This window comes from Heteronotia binoei, chromosome 3 (assembly GCF_032191835.1).
Source record: "Heteronotia binoei isolate CCM8104 ecotype False Entrance Well chromosome 3, APGP_CSIRO_Hbin_v1, whole genome shotgun sequence".
Classification (NCBI taxonomy): domain Eukaryota; kingdom Metazoa; phylum Chordata; class Lepidosauria; order Squamata; family Gekkonidae; genus Heteronotia; species Heteronotia binoei.
In genome coordinates, this window is record NC_083225.1 from 130,625,009 (window position 1) to 130,651,215 (window position 26,207).

The 26,207-nt window shown below is 40.4% G+C and overlaps 1 protein-coding gene across 1 annotated transcript; it reads left to right on the forward strand.

Moving 5' to 3' along the window:
• The first annotated feature begins 7,752 nt into the window (after nucleotides 1–7,752).
• On the forward strand, nucleotides 7,753–25,732 carry CHMP2B (charged multivesicular body protein 2B). Its single transcript, XM_060234435.1, has 6 exons — nucleotides 7,753–8,069; nucleotides 18,385–18,476; nucleotides 18,867–19,061; nucleotides 21,681–21,783; nucleotides 23,807–23,913; nucleotides 24,098–25,732. Exons 1-6 carry the CDS (start codon nucleotides 8,036–8,038, stop codon nucleotides 24,209–24,211), a joined length of 645 nt encoding a protein of 214 aa, XP_060090418.1. The 5' UTR covers nucleotides 7,753–8,035; the 3' UTR covers nucleotides 24,212–25,732.
• The last annotated feature ends 475 nt before the right edge of the window (nucleotides 25,733–26,207 follow it).

Here is a 26,207-nt window from a genome sequence, read left to right on the forward strand (position 1 = left end):
ATCCAAATACAACTCCATCACTCTATTTAAACATCTTATCCATTCATTTTCTTATTAACCAACCAATCGTCTTAAATTGTTTAAACTTTTCCAAATATCTCACCATCTTCCTAAACCACCCCTCCTCCTGTTCCCTAACCTTTAATCCGTTCATTCTTCGTATCTTCATCGTTAAATACTCCAAAATAATTATATAATTCATCTTATCCCTCCAGTGATTAATTGTCAATTCCTCAGCTTCTTTCCAATTCCTTGCTATCACTTGTCTTGCTGCTACTAACATCAAATTAATCCATTTACTATCCTCTTTTGATCTTAATCCCACACCATCCAAATTAATAATTGCCATTGCTTTAGATATACTTATTTTCCATCCTATAATCTTTGTCATCTCTATGCCAACCTGCAACCAGAATTTTTTCACTAAGGGACAATCCCACCACATGTGACTGAAAGTTCCAATTTCTCCACATTTCCTCCAACAATTTTTACTCCCTGATTTAGAGATATAATACATCTTAATGGGTGTATAATACCATTTCTGTATCATCTTCAATCCCTGCTCCTGCACTAACCTAGATGTTGTAACAAAGGGAGGTAATCTAAACATCCTCTCCCAATCTTCATTTAAAATTTTATCTCCAATATCTGTTTCCCAATGTTCCTTCAAAAATTCTCTCGGGGATTTCCCTGTACCTAATAAAATCTTATACAATTTTGAAACTATTTTTGACTTATCTTCGCTATACTCTTTCACCAAGTTTTCAAAGGGAGTATTAATTCTTTTACCAATATTTTTAAGTTCTTCCTCCTTCAGCAATGAGGAGATTTGACTTTTTAACAACCAATTAATATTATTCAAAATATTATACTCCTCTTTCTTCACCCCATCAGTACCCCAAACCTCTTTCAATTCTCGAATCGTAATCCTCTTCAGTTTATCTCCTACTTCCTTTGACAGCGATCCCCTTAATGGAGCAAATTTATCATAATACCACATTTTAGTAATAGATGATATCTCCGGAGCGAGTTCTTTTTTCCACTTCCCCCATACCCTACTGGGCCCCATAAAGGTTGATAATTTATCACCTATCTTCTTCCTCCTTTTCGTTCTCTCAAATAAACTTTCCTTTCCTCCTACTACCTCTAAATTTTCCTTTTCTATCCCGTTCAGCTCTTCTCCTAATTCTCCCTCCAACCAAATCATTAAGTGCCTTAATTGATATGCATCATAATAGTACTATTACTCAGTCACCATAGCTAATAGCCACTGATAGACTTATTCAACATCAACCTAATCCCCTTTTAAATCTATTTATTCCTGTGGCAATCAACATATCCTCTGACACCAAATTCTACATTGTAATCGCTCTGTGTAAACAAGTATTTCCTTTTTTCTCTCCTGACTATGCTCTCATCAGCTTCATTTGATGTCCTTGAGTTCTAGTTATTTTGGGAGATGGAGAAAAAAGTTCTCTGTCAACTCTCTCTACCCCATGCATAATTTTATACACCTCTATCATGTCCCCTCTCATTCATCTCTTTTCTAAATTGAAAGGTCCCAAACTTTTTAGCCTTTCCTCATAGGGAAGGTACTGTTGCCAGGGTGCTGGCCCTCCAACCTGGGGTGGTCTTTCCATGTGAACAGAGACACCCCAACACCCAGAGAGACCTATGGAACTCCACAGAAGTGCCCCCAGAAAAGCCAGGCTTGGCATTAAGGATAGGCCTGTTTGGAGCCATTGCTGGATGGGGGAGGGATACAGGTGCACAATGACAGGGCTGAGTATCATTCTTCCGTGCAACTTGGCGCCCCCCCCCCGGTCATCTCTCTCTTCTGGGAAACAAAGGATGGGCAATTGCCATAATCCAAAAGTCTGTTTCTAATGGGCTAAGAGGCTGCCTACTGTCAGAAAAGGTTCATAGACAAAAGATCATGCCTCTAGTCCATCTATCTTAGTATGAATGGATTGTGTTTGTAATTTGGTTTTGCCTCAATCCCGTCATACTATAGTACTGATGGAATTTCTTCCTACTGGCTATCTTCTCCTTCCTGATCACAATTCCTCTAATGTTTATCTATATTTACATTACCAATTCCCTTCCTGTCATACTATGGAGCTGCTAGTCTATTCCTCCTCCACTGTACTCCTGAATAGTAGTTCTTCTGCATATCTGTCTAAATCTGCATTTCCTTCCTTTAGGCCAGGCTATTAAGAAATCATTAACTTTCCCTATGAAGAAAGGTTAAAACGCTGGGCTCTTTAGCTTGGAGAAATGTCGACTGCGGGGTGACATGATAGAGGTTTACAAGATTATGCATGGGATGGAGAAGGTAGAGAAAGAAGTACTTTTCTCCCTTTCTCACAATACGAGAACTCGTGGGCATTCAATGAAATTGCTGAGCAGTCGGGTTAGAATGGATAAAAGGAATTCACTGCCACAGGAGGTGGTGGCGGCTACAAACATAGCCAGCTTCAAGAGGGGTTTAGATAAAAATATGGAGCAGAGGTCCATCAGTGGCTATATATATATATATATATATATATATATATAAATATTTTGGCCACTGTGTAATACAGAGTGTTGGACTGGATGGGCCATTGGCCTGATCCAACATGGCTTCTCTTATGTTCTTAACTGTGCAGCTCCACTAAGTTGCCACACACTTCTCACATACATTAAGAAATGTCATCCTTTTTTTGTCTAGCACCTGGGCAAACTCAAACACTGCTTTAGTTAGTGGCTCCTAACTGTATATTTCAACACATTATTTTATTTCGATAAAAATCCCTTTAATTGGTTTGGTCATTTCAAAATCTCTCTCTCTGAAGTTATTACTGGTATATACTTTGTGGAGGTCCTGCTCCAAAGAGCTCTATTAGGGTCAGCCTTTGCTAATATCCCCCTATAAAAAAGGAGACCCCCAGCATTTCTGATAACACTAGTCCAAACCCCAATAATCTCAGTTATCCTCCTCTACTTTTTCCAGCTCAGTGATGTCTTTTTTGAGATACGGTGACCAAAATTGTACAAAGTATTCCAAATGAGGTCACACCAGAGATTTATATGGGGCATTATAATATTATGTTTTATTTTCTATACCTGAAGGGAAACTGGGATTTTGTGTTCCAGTGTGCGTAATCTTACACTTGAACTTCATTTGTCACATTGTCACCTACTCACCCAGTGTGTGCAGATCTTTTGGAGCTCTTCACAGTTAACCTTGGTCTTCACCATCCTGAATAATTTTGTATCGTCTGCAAACTTGGCCATTACAACTACTCACCTCTAGTTCCAGTTCATTTATGCTGAGCACAGCACAGTGCTCTTAAGAATCCTGTGATTCCCAGGGCACCAAGGTTGTGGCAGTAATGTGTATGGGTGCAGGATTTTCTGGACTCCATGGCTACTTATGGGTTACATTATGGGTTTTGCTGGTGTAATTTCCCACTGATTCTAGAAGGCAGTCTTGGGCTACAATGGGATCAATCAGGGAGCTATCCACCCTTCCAGCACAGGGAGTTGTACCAGAAACACTAGGATGGGGTGCCATAGTGATGCCCTAACAGTGCTTGGCTCTAGCACAGTTAGAATAATAAAATCATAGAGTTGGAAGGAGCCATACAGGCCATCTAGTCCAACCTCCTGCTTCATGCAGGATCAGCCTAAAGCATCTCTGACAAATAATAATCCAGCCGCGTTTTGAAGACTGCCAATGAAGGGGAGCTCACCACCTTCCTAGGCAGCTGGTTCCACTTCTGAACTACTCTGGCTGTAAACAATTTTTTCCTAATATCCAGCCGCAACCTTTCTGCTTGAAATTTGAGCCCATTGCTTTGGGTTCTTTCCTCAGCTGCCAAGTGAAACAGCTCCTTTCCGTTCTCTAAATGACAGCCTTTAAATATTTAAAGAGAGCTATCATGTCCCCCCTCAATCTCCTCTTCACCAGACTGAACATTCCCAAGGCCCTCAGCCTTTCTTCATAGGGTTCTTTCTCCAGGCCCTTGATCATTCTTGTCTCTCTCTTCTGCACCCACTCAATTTTGTCCACATCTTTTTTGAAGTGAGGCCTCCAGAACTGCACAGAGTATTCTAGGTGTGATCTGACCAAGGCAGTATACAGTGGAGCTATGACCTGTGATTTTGATGTATTAGGCCTTTTGATACAATTTGCCTTTTTTGCCTTACATTGACTAGTCATATTTAGTTTACAGTCCACTAGCACCCCAAGATCTCTTTTGCACATACTACTTCCCAAAAGTGCACACCCCATCCAATATTTGTGCTTCAATTTTTTGTGGCCCGGATGTAAGACTTTGCACTTATCTTTGTTGAATTGCATCCCGTTCACAACTGCCCACTTCTCCAGATTATTCTGATCTTCTTGAATTTTAACTCTATCCTCCTGGGTGTTTGTAACTCCTCCCAATTTAGTATCATCAGCAAATTTTATGAGCAGCTCTTCCACTCCTTCATCCAGATCACTGATAAAAATTTTGAAAAGAAAAGGGCCCGAAACCGAGCCCTGCAGCACCCCACTGGACACTTTCATTGCTCTGGATACGCTTAAAAATCTCCAAGATACACCAGCAGAGTGGCCAGTTGGCACCCTGAGAACTGCAGCACCCCACTGGGCACTTTCATTGCTCTGGAGACGCTTAAAAATCTCCAAGATACACCAGCAGAGTGGCCAGTTGGCACCCTGAGAACTCCCCGCCCCAGACTGCACTGTGAATCTGACAAAAAAAATGCTTACCTAAGTCCACTTATGGAGTTTCTAGCTGTATTAAAATTCAAATGAAGGAGCTTCTGATTTGTAGTTCATTCTGTTGGGGTTAAGACATTAGATGTGTGATCAGATCTCCAACTCCCCTCCCCCTCAGTAAAAACTGGCAGAGGTGTGGGGGTGGCAGATTCTGATCTTGACCACAGTGCTGGGAAACAATCTCACCTGTGCTGGTTTCCTAGTCTGATGGTACACTGTAATTATATGTATTCATCATATTATACCTATGTAAACAACACTGCCTTGTCTACTGTTTTTGTCTGAATTTTTGGAGGCATTCAGTGACAATATTGCATAGTTTGTGGGTGATAGTGGATTAAAGGTCAAGAATCACTGTTCTAATTGTTTCAGACCAATCTAAATTTGTAGATATAAAATAGTAATTTATTTTGCCTGAGTCATGAATTTCTATGGTATTGTTCTTCATTGTTCAGTTTTATATCAAAACATTGTGCCTGTAATTACAGTGCAAACATCTTTGCCTATTTTGTTACTGTAGCAATGAAGACTTTTTCCAGCTTTTCAAAATTATAGAGGGAAGTGTCAATAGTATCATCAGTTCAAAATGAGAAATATCAGAGGATATAAAAGTAATTTATCCATGCAGATTTTGTAGCACTGAAGTTTAAAGACAGGTGGTGAATATTACATTGGAGGAAACAGCACAAAAAAGGGGGGTGGAATCCAACCAACAGGAACATCCATATTTTTGTTATCATTAAAGACAATCCAGAATTGATAAGTGCAAACAGCAAAATTATTAATGAGAATATATATACACACACACTGAATACAATTTTGAGGTTTTCCCTATTGGACAAAAAAGCAATAATTAAAAAAAAAAACAGATTACTCCTTGAAGTTAATAATACCATATGGGAAGTGTTTGATGTATTTATGAGTATTTTAATGCAGTGACAGTAGCTAAGAACAGAACAGAGAAAATATATAAAGATCTAGAGATAACATTAAAAAGAAATAAGAGTAAAATATATGTAAAAAACCATTCTTAAATGTGCAGGTGATGGGGAAGCATTACTGTTTATAAAACTTCCCCCTAAATATGGAAATATACAGGAATTATTGCTGCACTGAACAATACCCTGCTTTGTCCAGCAAACAGATGTTTTAAGACAGGATTCAGTTATTACGTCACTGCAACTATTTCATAGCATGTGATGTTGCTGTGTGTAGGCAGCCTATGCCAGTACAACTGGAAAAATGAGCACTGTATCACTTCTGATACTCACCATCATCAGATGCAGTATAAAGGTATTAGATGGAGAAGGGGCAGAACAGTAAATGATCAACTCTTTTTACTTTAATATGAAGCCCACCCTATTTTGAAGGCTCCGGACGTGTAACAAAATGAATGAGATATAGTTTATGTGGCACACCAAAGGTGCTTCAATCAACCAGGAGTCATCAGTACTGGGCTATTCAATAAGCCTGAATCATGGGGGCAATGAAGTGTTTTCATGGGATTACAAGTCATGTGCTGATTTGCTTCAGCACTCCACTTCATCAAGCATAGTCATGATTACACAGACCTGCACTTGTAAAGATCTCTGGAAACTTGACTGCTGGATAAAAATGGGCAAAACAAGGGTGGCTAAGAAGTTGGGATATCTGTCTCACAAACTCCTCTGAAGCTGAAAAACTGCAAAATGAGAAGTATTCCTACAAATATGTACCATCTGGCTAACTAGATGCCAGTAATATACTTTACAGAAACGACATTGCTATATGAAAAAGAGCAAGCCACTGAAGCCTACTTACCAGATAACTTCTAATTTTCAAGGTAATAATGTCATTGTATGCACTAGTAACTAGATATTCTTTATTGCTGTATTCTATTTTTAAAGCAACAACATATTACTTTCAGGAAAACTGGACTACATTTCATGATTTTTGGCATGTGACTATGTATGTCAGTGTGCATTACTAAGATATGATTATGATGCAAAATTACAACAAATAAATAATACTACAAAAGATTGATACTGCTATTATAGCATGAAAGATAGCTGTTTCAGAATGCATGTGGATCTTCTAATGACAGTTTCTGGTACAAATGGCACAATTTATTTCTGCACTTGTTTTAAAATAATTTAGAAGCAATGTAGCTTTTGAGGATGGCAGGTACAAACTTGATGCCCCTTTCTAAAATTCCGCTTTTGCTTTTTCCAAACAAAAGTACCTTGTGTCTTTCAAGTTATATTATGTAGCTCTTTCAAAATATTATTTGCACATCCATTGGTTGTATTCATTGCATTGACAGAATTTTATTGTGCCACAAGTCAGAATAGCTGTTGAGCACTTGTAACCATCATATCTCATGATGTAACGAATATTCTGTGCACTGCAAAGTTTTATGGACAGTACTGACAGAACTATATGGCAGCTATGTTATGTGTATGTACAGACTCCTGTCATCTTATTTATGGAAGTTACTGCCAAAGACAGTTGCAGAATAAATAGCAGTTCAGCAGTTCTGGAAGTGGTGGCGTGATGCGATTATGCTCAACCACACTCTACCATCACTCGAACAGCTGAGAAAATGGATTTTAAGAACCCAGACATCCCATAGAGCAAACTTTTCTACCCCGCAGTGCAGAAAGCAAACCCGTTGAAAGTGGCACAACTCCAGGAGCGAAAGTAATTTGTTACAGGCTAGTATTGAGCACTAATTAACATTTTTAAAAACGTGGTAATTAATTCCCACCTTCTGCTTCTCCCGTTCTCCATTGTATCATCACAATAATCTACAAGAAAGTGACTGAACAGGGTCACCCCACCGACAAGCTTGATAACTGAGTGGGCATATGAACTCACTGCCAGACAGCAGCGATGGTCCCACCTTTCTCCCCAGGGAAGCCTCAGCAAACCGCTCGCCGGAACGCCAAAGCCCAGCGTTTCCCTTTCCCTCGCCCAATAAGCACCCTTATCACGTGAGCCGTCCCATTCACGTGTGTAGTCCGCGCCCGCCCTGGCCGCCGAATTCTGCCAGCGAATGAAAGACGTAGCAGGGCCGAGGCCAGAGCGCTGACGGCGGCTGCCCGGACCCAGGCGCTAAGGGCCGGCCTCAGCCCGGGGCCCCTACTTCTCCTCGCTCCGTCCTGTCGGCAGCAACCTCCGCCTCTCCCGAGCGCAGGGGAGGCGGGACTCTTGTGCCGAAGCTGCTTCCTGCTCAGCTGAGAAACAGGAACGAGCCCACTAGTGAGAGTCGACGCGAAAAGCGCCGCCATGGCCTCGCTCTTTAAGAAGAAAACGGTGGACGGTGAGTAGAGGAAGAAGCTCCTTAGTGGAGACGAGATGGTGATCTGTTCACAGTCCCTTTGGGATACAGAGCCCCCCTCTTCCATTGAGGGGCAGGCACAGGTACAACGACGGCGTCTTGCCAGAGAGAAGCCCCCTGGCTCTGTCATCTCCCTTTTCAGCGTTTCAGGAAGGTCTAGCGCTAACTTATACCTTTTAATACCTGCCTGAAGAAGTCCGCTTGCACACGAACGCTTATACCTTGAATAAAAGTTTGTTGGTCTTCAAAGTGCCGCGGGACTCCGACTTTGTTCTTTTATCTGTTCTGAGCTGACCTGGGGGTAGAGGACGCAGTCTCCGAATAAACGGTTTGGACGAATGACTTCCATTCCGTGACTTGATTTCCTCGCGTATCTTCTGTTTCCCATTGCCACTTCTTAGCATCCCCCATAGACAGTTTCTTTCTGGTTCTCACCGTTTCTCCACACTTAAGCAAGTTTACAGGCAGTCTGCCTCGGTTTTTCATGGACGGCATTCCAATGCATCTGCCTTCAGTGGGCCAGAAGTTAGGTGTGTGTGTTTTGGTTTGAACGTCGTATGGGTTAAGGTGGCTGTTTGCGCAAGAAAGGAGGAAGGAAAAAAAAATGACCATGACTCATTGTTATATGTGAGTGTTAAGATATTTTGTCACACAGATACAGAAGCACCTTAAGGCGGAACTGTCTAGTCAGTACACTATGACATTGATGATTATACTTGGTGATTATACTTGGAGCTAGCTCACTCTTTTAAAAGTATGTCAGCGTGCTTAAGAACTGGGTTTTTATCTAAGAAATTGTTAGAAGTGCTTTAAAAATACACACCAAGGGAACAGGATGCATTGTTCACTAAAGCTTGAACTTCCTTTTCTTTTTGGAACAATTGGTCTGCTCAGCATTGGTAATGAGGTCTGGTTCCTAGATTTAACAGAAGCTCTTAGTGTTCTGTTCTAAATGATGTTCTTTATTACTTTTTCTTCATAGTTACTGGCATAAAATTGTATTGTTTTCTTTAAGCAATATGTGTGAAGGGGCTTGCATTTTTGGTTTACAACAGATTTTTTTTAAAGCAGTATCACAAGATAAAAGGAAGGAACTTTGTGTTGTGACTCCCTTGAAGCTTTTCTTCTATTTTGAAGAATTTATTTAGTTGTATTCCTTTGAAATATAGTGGACTAAATCACACAGATGATACTGCTTTTTGGTGATCTTTGAGAGAAACATTTCCTTTATGACTTGTGCAGAATATATTGCTTATCCCTTGCCTTGTAAAACAAACATATTGTAGGTTATGTTATCTTCACAAATCAATATGTGGACATTTTATTCAGAAAGAGCATTCAGGGTGGGGAAGTATATCCTGTTCATTAATTACATCACACCACAGGAGTTTAGGTAATCCCAACCCCCAATTTCTTGGCTGGAAAAGATTTTGAATGCATATTTGTAGTGGCAGTGCTGGTTTGCTCAGCTTTCTTCTAATATAAATTTGCATAGAAAACTATCTTGCTATGTTTCTCCTGTCAGATGAGAGTTAGACAGTAGGGTGAATACAGACCAGTTTATCATATGGTAAGATTTTCAGTCAGGCAGTTGTTCATCTAAATACACACAACTGTAATCTTTTATTTGTTTTTTCCTCTGAGATGCAATCTCCTGCATAGAAAATTTGGGGACCTTTGCAAAGCAATAAGTCCTTTTCCACATGAATGTATTAGTAAATCACAAGCTAATGTCCAGGAAGAATCACCTGGCATAGGAATGAGGAATAAATTATTGTGAAACTTTTTGTCCAATCCAAATGTTTCTCTCCACCATACCATAGTCTCCTTGGGGTAAAGCTGGTGAGTTTATTTCTTATGGATAACTGTTTTTCTCTTGTTTCCACCATTCTTTGCATTCTAGGGCTCTTGGAGCCTCAATTCTTACCAGGATGTTTGAGAAGGAGGATCGTATTGTACAAAGACATGTTTTTTCTATGTTCTGGGGTATCCCTTGTATAGAAAACCTTGACATTTGTAGCTTGCCTGTGTTTTCTGCTTGCATAGTTTATTTGAGCCTTACTATTAGATGTACAGCAGTAGTAATTATAATAGTGGTTGTCATTGTGTGGTAAATATATTTCTTCTAACAGCTTAATTTGTTTTCTATGTGTACTCTTAATATTGTGTGGTTAGTATGCATATACATCTAATGATACATATAACTGGCCCAAGATCTCCCAATGCGCTTCCATGGCATAGAGGGGAAACAAATCATATCATGGTCTAAAACACTAACCATTATGCCATTCTGGTTTTCATAAGGAGGCTACTGTTGAACAATAACAGGCAGACCTGGGAAAGTAATCTGAGTGGTAGTATGTATCCTAGTTAGTGGTTACTGGCAAGCCTGGTCCCACTGAGTTCTCCCTCGAAGGCCTTTCAGTACTGGAAAGAACCTTGGCCACTCCCACCACCTTTTACTGACAGAAAGCAAGGCTTGAAGGCTGGGAATAATGTTTTTAACTAGCAAAGGCCAGTGGAGTTTGTTTGTTTGTTTTTAGCTATAGCATTTGTTTCTATTATTCTATTATTATTATTACTGTTTTGTTTGTTTTAAGAACACAGATATTTCTGAAAACCTGGGGTATCTTTCAAGTTTTTAGAAAGATTTGTCTTGTCTGTTTTTGGTTCTGGTGTCTAGATTTAAGTATCCACTGATTTGACTATGTTGAGAATTTTATATATATGCAAGTGGGAACACACAAGGAATTGCGGGAGGCATCTCAGTTCCCCACAAACTATTTCTTCTTTCACTTTCCTGAAAATAGCCTTAGCCCCTCCCCTTTCCCCTGCTTCATTCTCTCCTTTTAAGGTTGCCAACCTTCAAGTAGAGCCTGGTGATCTGGAATCACAATGGATCTCCCAGCTCCCAAGTTCCCATTTAGGATTACTAGCTCTGGGTTGAAAAATTCCTATACATGTAAGGGTGGAGCCTTGGGAGGGCAAGGCATAGGAAGGGATTCATCGACCTACCTTTTATTGATACAACAGGCCTGTGTAGTGGGTCAGGCTGAAAGTATGTGACTGGTTAATGATCACCCAGTGAGCTTCCGCAGCTCAAGATAGTGTCAAGCATTAGATCTCAAAGTAACCAGTCCTTGAATTTTGAAACAAAGTTTGGTTTATTGATAATCCATGTGGCTCAGCCGAGCTAGGTATTGGAACTGATACAGTGTAACAGTAAAACACATACTTAAAGATGGCACATCAAATGTTCTATGAACAGTTCTACATTCTCTAAAAAATTCTACATTCACGTGTGAAACTTCTCACTGTAACTTCCTTATCTCTACTGCGGTCAGTTCATCCTGGGTTCCAGCCTTGCTGGCATGGGAATTAGTCCCAGGAGGTTTTATCTGCATTTGTTAGTAAAAGCTAAAGGAACAAAGGGGGGTTCTCTACTTTGTGCATAGGCTCAATTCATGGTTAGTAATATTTCTGTACTTTGGTTATAATAATAAAGAAATAGACAATGCTTAACAGATAGAGTTTCAAACCTGGGACTTCCAGATCCTAAGTTCTAACTGCTACATCGTGTTGACTTTCATAGGGTAGCTGCTGTTGAACAGTAATGAGCAGCCATGACTAACTGAAATGCAAGTTGGGAGGGATTGAGTCAGCCAGTGGTTGCTGCCAGGCCTAGGGTTGCCAGCCTCCAGATGGAATTCAATGGAGAAACAATCCTGATGCATTTAAAGTGACAGTTCTTCTATTTATACTCTGTTCTTCATATACAAGATTAAATCTTTCAAATAGTCTGGGACCAACATACTTGAGAGACCGCCTCTCCCTGTATGTCCCCCAAACAGCTTTGGGCTCTGGACCAAAATTTGTTGCTGATCTCTGGCCCAAACTGTGATGCAGAAGGAAGCAAAAGAGAGGGAGAAGGAAGCAGGTAACAGCCAGTTGCTCAGAGACATGATTCAGCCCCTGGGCCACATGTTTGACACCCATGATTTAGACTGTTTTATTGATTTTATTTGTAACTGTGTATCTTGTATATCTAATTCTATGTTTTTCAGTGATGTACACTGATGATGATAAACCTTGCCCCACTTAAACTCCACTTACAAAATTTCCATAATTTCCCAACCTGGAACTGGCAACCTTAGGTCCCAAAGTAAGTCCCAAAAGTAGGCCTGGAAAGCAAAGTTGTGAGATGAAAAGGACCCTTCCCTCTTCCCCTGCCTTTTTTACTCACAGAAAACCAGCCTGGAATTCTGTGATTGCCTAGGAGCAGCCATTTAGGAAATCTGTTGCTTAAAACTACATGCACTCATTATGTCATTTTCTGGTTTTTAAAAAATGTTTGTGGGTTTTTTGTTTTCCGGATTTCAGATATTTCTGAACACCTGGTATCCTTTCCAGGTTTGTAGAAAGATCTGTCCTGCCCATTCATAGCTCTAATCACTAGATTTTACATATCCTCATATTGGATCAGTTTTGCTATTAGTGAATAAATTGCTTGAAAGAACCTATTAAAGTGTGTACAACCAATATTTTAAAAGTTACAGAAACTACAGGCCAAACTGCATGTTAATGTTTGTAAAGAGCTGAGTCCAGATTCCCTAAAGGCACAACAGCTGCGAGGAATGGCTTCTAAAAATGGGGGGAGGCAAGCCCAAACAGGCTCAGAACACTGCTACTGAGGGGAGTAAGGGCTCCTGCTTCCCCAGGCTCAAGCCTTTTCCCAATGTGGAAACAGCTGAGGGGGACGGGTGTTATTTCAAGGACTTAGACTGAGATGACTTTGTATAGGCTTGTACTGAAAAGCGTATTGGATCAGGTTACTGTATTATACAGCAGAGCATCTATCCTTGGAAGCAGGTTTTGTTGAATGCTATGCATTAGGAATCTACTGTCACGTTTAGTGTCTTTCCTCTGGCTTTACCGATTTATCAATTGCATTGTTGTTCATCTCACAGCTTTGCTGCTGATGAATATTGCACTAATTTGAGTGCCCAAACCAGGTCATGAAACATCCATGCAGTTTTTCAAAGGGCAGCTAACTGACTTTAAAGCATTTACAGAGAATTAGAGGCTCTCTTTTATTAAAACATTTCCTGTTCAAACCTTTCCTTAGCACCCCTTACGTCTCTGAAATAATTTTATTCTAGTATTACTTGGAACTGTCTAGATAGATGAATCCTTGAAGAAAGATTAATATAACCATTAAAATAAATCTCTGGCAACAGTTCATGTCTTATTCATTTTTGCCAGTCTAGATTGTGAAAAGCAGCACCACTGTATTTATTATGGTTAATCTGTTCCTTCAGATTGCAAAGCCAGGATGGAAACTTACTTTTGGAAATGTTTCATTTTGAAAAGAAATGGGATTTTTAATAGACTAAGATTTCTTTGTATAGACTTGGGGGGAACTGTCTTCTGAACAACCTAAATCAATTATTTTGGGAGCTGTTTTGATATGACCCCAGGCATCAAAACACAAACTGTACCTGACTACAAAGGAATAAATAAATCTTGTCAGTCTTTGACTGTCAATCCCATAATTTAAAAACTTTATTGCTGTTCAGAAGCCATGGTTTCATATATAGTTCAGGAAAATGTTGTGTCTCTTGGAGTGGAAGGTAAGCTTCCATCCTGAAAGATACAGTATTTTTGATAATTTTTAAAATTTCCAGTTATACAAGGATTTTCTTTGGAAGAAAGATAACGCCCAATTTAAAACTTATGAAACTGATCTTATCTAAATGACTTTAAAATTACATCTCCAAATTTGTTTAGAAATTTTACTGGTGACTACAGATATGCTCTTGCAAGTAAGCCACTGAAAACATCAATATTAAAACGTATAGTGAGTTATCTTGAGCTAATGCTGTTTACTTATGGATGCAGTAGATCAGGGGTTCCCAACCTTTTTGAGCTCATGGGGACATTTGAAGTTCTGCCATGGAATGGTAGGCACAGCAACAAAATGGCTGCTACAGTATGGCAGCCGCAGGAGATGGAGCCAGCCACAAAATGATTGCCATAGCTTAACTTCAGTTAACTAAGTGCAAGAGCCATGGTGCAGAGTGGTAAACTGCAGTATTGCAGTCCAAGCTATGCTCATGACCTGAGTTCAATCCCGGCGGAAGGTAGGTTCAGGTAGTTGGCTCAAGGTTGACTCAGCCTTCCATCCTTCTGAGGTCGGTAAAATGAGTACCCAGCTTGCTGGGGGGAAAGTGTAGATGACTGGGGAAGGCAATGGCAACTCACACCATTAAAAAGTCTGCTGCAAAAACATTGTGATGCAGTGTTACCCCAGAGTCGGAAATGACTGGTGCTTGCACAGGGGACTACCTTTACCTTTATCTTTTTAACTTCAGTAACTCAGTTTAGATCCTTGTGCTTTGGTGGCAGCTGATGCCAAGGGGGGGATTTTAAAATCTGCAGTCAGTCAGAAGCCTTGCTGGGTAAAAGCCTTACCTGGCCCACCCACTTCCTAAAAACATTTGACAGGCACCAGAGAAAGTGTTGATAGGTGCCATGTTGCCCAGAGGCATCACATTAAGTACCCCTGCATTACATTTGTGTTCTTCCACTCTTATGTTTTGCAGTGGCAAGCTCTTGCTGAAGTCGAGCTAAATGTTTGGGGACTGGAAAGGTTGGCTATAGACCATGTTTTTTTCCCCATGCCTGACTGAAGGTTTCTTGGCAGGTCCATCAAAATGCAGAGTACATATTAATGTAAAGTGTAATGCTCACCCTAAAGGCTTGTGGTTTATAGAGCAACCTTTCTACAATAAAATGACAGGAAAAATTAGTAATAGTTTTAAATGCTGGCATGCTATACTCCAGACAAATACTGCCTCAAAAGAATTGTTCTACCTTGTTTTGTTGAGACAGTATTGGTTATAATTTTCTTTTGGCTTTTTCCTGACAGTAAAATTCTTATACTTGCCTGACTCTCAGTGATGTGATTTTTGAGAACAGATGCTAATATAGTAAATTGTTGCTATAAGATGCCAGGGGAGGAGGGGGGAGCAGTGGGTGTATGTATGCTTGTGAGTTAGTAGAAAAAACTGTGCTTGAGTAGGAAACATAAATAGTTCAAATAATAACCAGGAATATATTTATTTATTTAGAATTTATATCCCGCCCTTCCCACGGGTGGCTCAGGGCGGCTTCCAACAATAGATCCAGCATAAAATTAAGCAATATTTAAACATATAAGGGAATAAACATTTAAAGCAGATAAAACAGATAAAACCATAAATATTAATAAATATTCGAAATATATATAAAAGAATCTGGCAAGTTGCATTAAGTTCTCAAGCTAGGTATAGGCTAGCCGGAAGAGGGTCATCTTACAGGCCCTGCGGAACTGAACAAGGTCCCGCAGGGCCCTCACCTCTTCCGGCAACTGATTCCACCATGTAGGGGCCATAACAGAGAAAGCCCTTTCTCTGGTGGATTTCAAGCGGGCTTCTTTCGGCCCAGGGACAGTAAGGAGATTTTGTGTTCCCGACCTCAGTACTCTCTGGGGAACATGCGGGGAAAGACGGTCCTTCAGGTAGACAGGTCCCAAGCCATATAGGGCTTTAAAGGTGATAACCAGCACCTTGTACCGGACTCGGTATATCACTGGAAGCCAGTGCAGGGTCCAAAGACCCGGCTGAATGTGTCCCCACTTTGGGAGACCCAGTAACAGCCGGGCCGCGGCATTCTGCACCAGCTGCAATTTCCAAGTTCGTGACAGGGGCAGCCCCATGTAGAGGGCATTACAGTAGTCCAACCTCGAGGTGACCGTAGCATGGATCACTGTTGCTAGGTCGTCGCACTCCAGGAAGGGGGCCAACTGCCTTGCCCGCCTAAGGTGAAAAAACGCGGACTTGGCAGCGGCTGCTATCTGAGCCTCCATCTTTAAGGACGGCTCCAATAGCACCCCCAAGCTCCTGACCCTGTCCGCCGCTACCAGCGGCGCACCGTCAAAGGCTGGTAGGGGGATTCCCCTTCCTGGGCCGCGGCGGCCCAAGCAAAGGACCTCTGTCTTCGCAGGATTAAGCTTCAGCCCGCTCAGTCTGAGCCACTCAGCCACGGCATGTAATGCCCGATCTAGATTTTCCGGGGCGCGTAGTTTTGATTGTATATATCTGATAAAAAGGAATATAGTTTTGATTGTATATGTCTGATAAAAAGTTATATTATCATCATTAGATGCCCATGTATGTGTGCTGATATAGTAATTTATATCTGAAAACTTAAAAAACGTGTAATCTCAAAATTTCAGATATTACTCAGAATCATGGTTGCCACCCTTCCCCACTGTGTGCAGAACAGTCATTTTAAGGAACATCAATTTATAATGCTCCATTATGAACATGACCAGGATTAATGAACAGGAGTTCTGAAATTTGACCAGAGAGACTTCTTTCTCTTTCTCCTTAACATAGATCATGGGTAGGTGTGTAAAGATAAATTGGGAGGAGAATGTGGAACAACCTTACTGTGAACCCCTCTGAGAAAGAGTGAGATAAAAATGTGATCATGCATAGGTGTGTGGTAAATCAAAGTTGCCTGTACCCCATCTGTATGTTTCTTAATCCTAATGTATTCCCTGTAAGGCATGAAAGATCTCAGGATTCAGGACCCTAATGCAGGGGTGTTGAACTCATTTGTTATGAGGGATGGATCTGACATAAATGAGACCTCGTTTGGCCACCATGTTGGGTTGGGCCGATCCATGTGTGTACCTATTTAAAATTAGATAGCAGAGACGTAAACTTTATAAAGGACACAAACACAATTTTATATTATATATATATATATATATATATATATATATATATATATATATATATATATATATATATATATATACACACACACACACTTAAAACATGCTTAAAATGATAGCACTCATTGTTCTTAAAGGTGCTTTCTTTGTATTTCTCCCATGGGATCCAGGGAACTGGGCAAAGGAAGCTCTGGCTCTTTCCTTCCTTCCCCAGGGGACCAGGAGGGGGAGGAGCCTCAGCCAATAGAATAGGGGTGGGGAACCTTTTTTCTGCCAAGGGCCATATGGATATTTATAACATCATAACTTAAACAGTGTTCCATTGAGGCAGAATGATCAGGCCAGCAAAATTACTGCACATAATTGTTTGAGGTACTGTGGGGAGAGCCTGTTTGAGTATTTGAGGTAATGTGGGGAGAGCCTAATCTGGAGCGCACACACACACACACGGCCCGCCGCCCTAGGCAAATGCCTATGTCCAGGGCTTTTTTGTAGAAAAAACCCAGCAGGAACTCGGTAGCATATTAGACCAATCCCCTATTATTAGCATATTAGATCACACACTCATTAGCATATTAGGCCACACCATCTGGGATAATCAAGTGCAAACAGTAACTTTTCCAGGCCCTGCAGCAATTCTGGCTGGCCAGCCAGGCCACAGGGAGACTGCCGCACAGTACATCTGGGCCCTGTGATCCCTGCCTGGCCCTGGGGAAGCTGCTGCACAGCACGACTGGGCCCCACAATCCTCGTTGGCCAGCCAGGCCCCAGGGAGGCTGCCACATAGCTCAGTTCAGCCCAGCAATCTTCAAGGGCCACACCAAGTGACCTCGAAGGCTGTGTACAGCCATCGGGATGGAGGTTCCCCACCCCTGCAATCGAAGAAAGAAAGGCTTGACTCAATAGCTCTGCTGTGCAATTGAGCAAGCCTCACAAAGCAAGGTATAGAGAGAAGGATGCAGATGACAGCCAGTTGCTTGGGGGCCTGATAGGAGCCCTTCGAAGGCCTGATTTGGCTCCTGGACCACATGTTGGACACCCTTTCCCTAATGTATATAGTCAGTCTTTGATGATTGTTTGTTAGGATTGCCATGATGGTCTTTGGCAGGGCTTCTGCACCTTTAAAAGATGCATAGGCTGCACCTGACAGTGTTTCTTTTTGGGGGGTGGGGTGAGCGTCAAAGTTACGTTCCTTCTAGGCAGCTGCTAGATATTATTTGGAAAAATGACATCCTTGGAATATCATTTGGCAGAATGGCATATCCAACATACTATCAGGATGGTGTTTTTTTTCCTGATGTGGGTGCCTAAAACCAACATGCCAGTGTTATTGTGAGTTGGCAATAAAATGCATATTGCTGATACTTTGTTACTCTAGTCATTAAAGAGTGGCTGTCTTTCACATAGCAATCATATTCCTGTGGGAAGGGGAAGCATGTTTTCATCTGACATGCTACATGTTTGTAACACATTTTGTATGCTAATAGTGCTAACTGTAAATATGCTGTCTCACAGATATAATTAAAGAACAGAACAGAGAGTTGCGAGGTACACAGAGGGCCATAGTCAGAGATCGAGCAGCTTTGGAAAAGCAGGAAAAGCAACTGGTAAGTAGAATACAAACTGTTCACCATCCACAGTAGGTGGCCAAACTGGTTGTGGTAAACCTCTCACCTGTTGTTAGAATGCAGTTTACTGTCTGTCTGTTATCCTATCTACAACTAGATTTTTGGAAATATTGGGTTGGATCTAAAGGTCGTCTTTTGTGGCCAGCACAAGCTGCCTTGCATTTGAGGAAGGTTCCACCATTAGCAGAATGAAAACTTCTGGATCCACCAACCCATCACAAATGCCACTGGAAAATAGGCTTGGTTGTTTAACATTGGCTGTTTGTGTCCCCCTGCCCCTTGCCTACTTTTCCTGAAATAAGTAAATGAATAATGCTAAGGGATGGGAAAAATATACATACTAAGATAAGATTTCTTTTTAATATATAGGAATTAGAAATAAAGAAAATGGCTAAAACTGGGAACAAAGAAGCCTGTAAGGTTCTGGCCAAGCAACTTGTGCAGCTGAGAAAACAGAAAACTCGAACTTATGCTGTTAGTTCAAAAGTTACATCCATGTCTACTCAAACAAAACTGATGAACTCCCAGATGAAGATGGCAGGAGCAATGTCAACAACAGCAAAGGTAAACCTGCAATTAATTAATTAATCATCACACAGTATTATGTGTAGTATTGCCAGGCGATCCTGGGATTATCTGGCAGCCAGAAGCTCTAGCCCTTTTGAGAAATATAGGTTTATGGTGGGCTGAGAGAGCTCTGAGAGAACTATGACTGATTAAAGGTCAGCTGGCTTCAAGTGGAGGAGTGGGAAATTGAACCGAGTTCTCTAGATTAGAATCCATCACTCTTAACCAGTACTCCAAACTGGCTCAGGTATCTTGCAGTATGCCAGCTGCAAGTTGTTTTCTTAATTGATGCTAATAGATAGTACCTATCTTGGCAATAATTGGTCACTTTTTCTTGCGATTTATCATGAAGGAGAGATGTTGGTTTGAGGAGGTTAAGTTTGGATTATTCAACTGTTAGATGCCTTGTTTTGAATTAAGTGTTTCAGGAGTGCTTGTACATTCCAAGTTTTTCTTTTTCTGACCATAATTCCTCACTGTCAGTCAGGTCTTTAAGCATAGGTCAGCGCTATACATACTGTTTTTCATGGTGACTCTTTTATAGTGGGTGGGAAGTGGCTGTATATACAAGCAATGACCATGTTTTTTTGTGGGACTGCCTCCTAGCTGCTTGTATTTAGTTTGTACACATGCTGTGGGGTGCTATACTGTGTTCTTTTTTAAGGAATAACTCCTCATTGCATCAGAAATTACTTTTAGAACTGTCCAAATTTTTTTTTTAAAAAAACCCTTGTAATAAGAAACAAGATTCTTTTTCAAACAGAAGTCCTATTGCATGTGTCCAGTGAATGTAGATTTTTCTTCTTCATTGTCATGCACTTCAAGAAGTATGCTCAAGTAACTCTCTCCCTGACAAAATGACATGAAAGTTTCTGCAACAGTATATTTTAGTGATTAAGGTACAAAATTCCTTGCCTCTATATTTAGTTGCTCACAATATGGTACATTTTTATGTCATTGCGCAGTGAATTGCATAGAGAAAGTTTGTGGGTCAAAATGTGTAAAACAATGCCTGTTAGTGCCACACAAAACAAGTTAAACAAGAACCTTCATGCTGGCATGTATAATTATATATAGAGTATCTATCATATTCCATTGTTGCTGAATCTAGCGGGACAGCAAATTTGTCTGTATTCCATTTATGTGTTGACATTCCATTTTGTGTGTTGAAATGTTAAATACTCCCCTTTGAACTTGCTGAAGTTGTAGCAGAAACAGATTTTTCTCCAGGCTGCTCTGTTCCCTGTCCCCCTCCCTACAAAGTGGCCACAGTATGGAATAGAAACCTGAAAGAAATTTTGCCATCTGACTTTTTAAGAAATTTTGTACTAGTACTATTTTGTGATCTTGATGTTTTTATGTGATGATGTACATCGCCCAGAGCCCTGAAGCAGCAGGGATTGGGCAATTCATAAATTTAACTAAATAAATAAATAATAAAAGCAGAAACACCATCAATGAATTTGTTTCCTTTGGTCATAATGAGTCTGACTGCCAAGTGACAGTTCAGAAACAGAGATGTCTAATCCTTTTAAAGAAATATTTTGTGAACACTTAAGAATGTACACAAGCATATAACCATAAAAATACAGATAAAATCAAGATAAACCATGGAGGCATTTAAAAAAATCTTGGTGCTTGGAGAAACTGAATATCTCCCAAACCAGTGGAATATTTCCCATTCCATTCAGACAAATGTCTTCACATGTATTCTGAAACTTAAAATGGATGGGACCAATTTATAAGAAATGAGAATGTCATAAACTGGCATACTGTGTAGTCCTGTTAATAGGTCTTGAATGGTTAACTATCTCACCTGCCCATGTGTAGCTATGTATGTCTTTGATGGGAAATCAGGAGCTTGAAAAAAATGGAATCTCTTGGAGACCAGGCCTTTTACATTAGAGGACCCATGAGGATTGTAGTGGAGAAAAAAATCTCTTTACCACACCATACTGGTGTCTGGTTCCGTGTATCTTGTTCAGGTTTTCTTTGTTCCTTCTACAACATGCTTTCTATTGTGTTCCACATCATCTACACAGGCTTTTAACTCTTCTGATCTTCCTGTCTCCTCACAGCCAGCTTCCCATCTTCTCATTGATACTGTCCCCTCAGCTGCCATTTTCTCTCTTGGCTCACCTTTCTTGTCTCAGTGCCTCAGTGGCCTTCTTGTCCCCTTTGGTCTTTCCATTCTGTCCCCTTTTGTTGCTTGTGGGGAGCACTGACCACTATTTTGGGCTGTTACAGGAAGCAAAGATGTCATCTGAACATTTACAGATGTCACTTGGAACTTTTTCAGGTTTTTACCTTTTCCTTTAAAAAAATAAGACTTTTCTGCAAATCTCAGATTTCTTCCAGATTTGCAAAAAAAAAAAAAAAAAAACCTTCCAAAAAACTAACCCATTAGTATTCTACTCCTGGGTTGACCCTGTTGTGTGCAGTTGATGATCCCTGCAATGAAGCCACCCTTGGAAATTTAGAGAGAGAGTATTCTTATTAGGATTTTAAAAGAAAATCAAAATTAGCAAATAGTGCTATATTGTCAGGTAATTCCATGTCATCTATGCGGTCTTCAGCACCTTCCCAAATGCATAATACTGTATTTTATATTTCCAGACAATGCAGGCTGTTAATAAAAAGATGGATCCACAGAAGACATTGCAAACAATGCAGAATTTCCAGAAGGAAAACATGAAAATGGAAATGACTGAAGAAATGAGTAAATTAAAACTTTTCACATTATACCCCAAACTGTTCCCTTGTTCATCATTTGATCACTGATAGAACTGAGAATAGTTGTATTTTACAGTTTACATAATATCTTTTTGAGTTAGAACTGTACTTGCAGTTTTCAACAACATTTTGAAATGCCCCCTGTCCCATGGGAACATTGTGGGGAGCATTTGGCACTGCAGCAGGAAGGCATAGATCAGAAAGTCCTGCTCCACTGACAGAATCATTCTATTAGCATTAATTTTTGGTAGTATCCAAGCCCACCGTTTGCTCCTGGTCTGTGTGGCAAGTGTATGCTCCTGTTTGTTGCCAGTTTAGATACATGCTTTGCCAGACACCAGGATGGAAACAAATGATTTCCAGTGCTGGGGAAACAAAATATTCTAAATACTGTACAGCATTGGATGAGTCTTGTTGAATGAGCCAGATGTGTTTTTGTCTTCTGTTTCCTCAAACCTAGAAAATATGACATTCCCAAATTCTACAGGAACATCAGAATTGTTGCATCATTCATTTTCATAATATTCTTGATAGGCTGAGAAAACTAGGATAAAACAAATCAAATGAATTTTAATAAGGATAAATGCAAAGTTCTGCATTTAGGTAGAAAATCAAAAGCATCATTATAGGATGAGAGAAACTTGTCTTGGCAGCAGTATGTGCAAAAATGATCTAGGGGTCTTAGTAGACCATACACTGAACATGAGTCAGTAGTGTGATGTGAAAATTTTAAAAGGCCAGTACGATTTTGGGCTGTATCAACAGAAGTATAGTGTCCCAATCCACCGAAGTGATGGCATCACTTTACTCTGCGCTGGTTAGACCTCACCAATGTTCCCTCTAAGCTGCAGAGTCCTGCGAGCAAAAATTCGACTTTGTGAGCTACTGCATTAAATTAGTGTGCTCTGGGGCCATCCTTCTTAAGCTAAAACAAAAATGTGTGAGCTAGAAGCTAAAAATCTGTGAGCTAGCTCACACCAATTCTGGTTAGAGGGAACACTGGACCTCACCTAGAGTATTGTGTTCAGTTTTGGGCACCACAATTTAAGAAGGATATAGACAAGCTGGACCGTGTCCAGAGGAGGGCAATGAAGATGGTGAGAGATCTGGAGACCAAGTCCTATAAGGAAAGTTTGAAGGAGCTGAGTATGTTTAGCTTGAAGAGGAGATGAATGAGAAATGATGATTACCATCTTCAAGTACTTGGAAGGGCTGTCATACAGATAATGGTGCAGAGTTGTTTTCTGTTGCCCCAGAAGGTTGGACCAGAACCAGTGGGTTGGTATTAAATCAGAAGAGTTTTCGGCTAAACATTAGGAAGAATGTCCTGACAGAGCAGTTCCCCAGTGGAAGAGGCTTCCTAGGGAGATGGCGGACACTCCTTTGGAGGTTTTTAAACAGAGGCTAGATGGCCATCTGACAGCAATGCTGATTCTTTGAACTTAAGCAGCTCATGAAAGGGAGGGCAGGAAGGGTTCTCAGGTGCTTAGTTCTTCTGACCCTTTCTTATATACCCAGGGGAATGCTGATTGCCACTTTTGTATCAAGAAGTAATTTTTTCAAGGCCAGTTTTGCCAGGGATCCTGGAGGTTTTTTCCATCTTCTGGGTATGGAGCAAGGGTCACTGTGTGGGGGGGGGGGCGGGGGAGGGGACATATTTAAGAATTTTCTTTATTGTGCAGGAGTTGGACTAGATGACCCTGGAGGTCCTTTCCAACTTTGATTCTGTGATTTTATGCATTTTACAGTTTTGGATTAGGGAATGTTTTGAGTCTTCATGATCAAGCAGAAGTCAATTCCTAACTAAAGGACACTGGATTTCAGTGTTATATAATTATCAGCCCTTTGGAGTTATATTGCTGTCATTGCTTTATTTTATTTGAAGTGAATATATTGGCAGACAGGGAAACCAAGAAACTGACTGCTGTATGTGGGAAACACCAGTTGCAGAATAGGAATGCAGCTTTTACTTCTGTAGTACTAATTCAGTTCTTGCTATCTCTTCCAAGTAAATGATACTCTGGATGACATTTTCAATGATTCTGAGGAAGAAGAAGAAAGTCAGGATATTGTGAACCAAGTCCTTGATGAAATTGGAATTGAAATATCTGGAAAGGTATGCAGAAATGGCTTCTCATGGATATAGCAGGTGGAAGAGGGGTGACAAAAAACAATCTCGCTTTGCTGTGATAATTTTGCACACCTTTTGTAGTTTGTTTGCATTCTGACTATTGTCTCAGTTACCAAGAGTTACCTTGCTTGCCTAAACAAAACTTCTCATTTTTCTTTCTTTTTAATAGATGGCCAAGGCTCCTTCTGCTGCCAGGGGCATGCCATCTGCATCAACATCCCAAAGTGCAACCATTTCGGATGAAGAGATTGAAAGGCAGCTCAAAGCCCTGGGAGTAGATTAACTTCATGGTAATGTGCAGCCTGCTTTTACACGAGTGCAGGCATGCATATGAACTTCCAACACAGGTTTCAATAAAACCAAATTCTTCACATCTATCTTGCCTCAGCTATCACTGGTGAAAACAAATTCTAGAGGCAGTTGGTGACACTAGCCAGAATTTTATTGCAAGAGGACAATACAAAATGAAGATTGTGTACAAAACAACATGCATAGTGCAGAAGTTGTATGCCTAGCCAAATTGGGTTCTCCTGTAAACAACAGCATCTTTTTATATGGAGTCTTAATTTGGAACAGTTGCATTTAGTTGTTTCTCAAAAAAAACCCACCTTGCTTGACCAACATTCATTTTGCTTCAGATTTGTGAACTTTCTGAAGTTATTGCTTGCAGCCTTTCTGAGGTAATGAAGGTTAAGTAAAAGTCTTGCAAGTAATGTAAAAGGCCTCTTAATGTAATGTAATACTTTTAAAATGAGACTTGGTGTTTCTTTCAAGTGGGAGATGGCATTTATTTTCTTCAGGTGAAGGATGTGTTTTAACAGTTTAGGGGGCCTTTTTATAAGCGCCTTTCTAGCACATTGTTGTTCATTCAGCCTTGTTTTGGAATGATATGTGCATTTCTAATTTAACCCAAGATCTGAGTACAATGCTGCTATCGTTAGTGGAACCGTCCTGGAAACAAGATTATGTGTCATCAGTATTTTAGTGTAGCAGATTGTCTGTAAGGAAAGTACTAAACAAACTCCACTGTACTGTAACTTAGCTAACTTGAAGAGAATTGTGTGCCTTTGTGTACATAGCCCATATTTTTTTATTGAGCTTTGAATTGTGAAAAATTAATGTTAAAGCCATTCATTCTCTCGACTTATACAGCACTGAAAGAGTTACATAAACTCAACAGCAATTGCTACAAAGTATGTAAATTTAACGCCTGGGAATAATGCTTTTTTTTTTAAATAGCATGTGTACATATTGCTGTGCATCATTTTTCATCAAGAAAGTGTTGCCTGTGACAAAATACTTGATTGTCCAATGTAATGTTTGTTTATGTTAAACTGTTTTCTTGCACATTTTCTTGCCTATTTAAAGTTAATGGACTGGGAGTTTAAAATTGAAGTAAAACAGTGAATATCTTGATGTATTATAGGAAATATAGTACCCTGGAATTCTGTAGCAGTATTTACAGAGGGATGTGAAAAGGTTATTCTCCTTTTCACTGCCTTGCTGAAATAATCCAAATCTTGGAAATCATCAGGAATGAAACTGCTAATCGTCCTTGAAGAAAAGGACAGAAAAACAACTACCTGACCATAATCAAAATAGGGTATCAACAGCAAAACCGAGAAGCTAGAACTCCCATTTTAAACATACTTAAGATGTGGCTGGATAAACAAAAGGTCAAAGCTTTCTACAGTACATATTGCATTGGGTTTTGCAGGTTTATGTGGCAGCATGGCTATGTGGGTGAATCTTTCTTTTTATGGACTTTATAAATATCAACTAATTAAAAGCTTTAGCTCCTCCAGCACTGCTTCCATTTGCAAGATTTCATGTTGTATTTTCTGAACAATGTACCCTACAAAAGGTGTCTTCAGTGTGGTGTCTGTAGTCACCGTGGTGTCCTTTGACACCTTTCTTGGTGCCTACCAAGTGTTTTTAGAAAGAGGATAGGACCAGGTGGGGCATGGTCCAGCAAGGCTTCTGACAGACTGGTCAGATTAAAATAACATTGTTTCAGTGGCAACTGCCAACAGAGCGTTGGTTTTATTCTCACTCACTCCTCTGTTGCAGTTTTTAAATTAAATTAACTCTCTACTTGCCAGCACTTGGGCTTCTTGTTTGTGTGTGTTGCTCTGCCTCCTGTGGCAGATGTTTTGTGGTTGTACCCGCCACCCTGTGGCAGAATTCCAAAAGTGCCCACAGACTTAGAAATGTTGCGGATCCCTAACCTACAAGCTTAAACTTATCAACAACTAAAGGTAAGAGTTAAAAAAAAACTG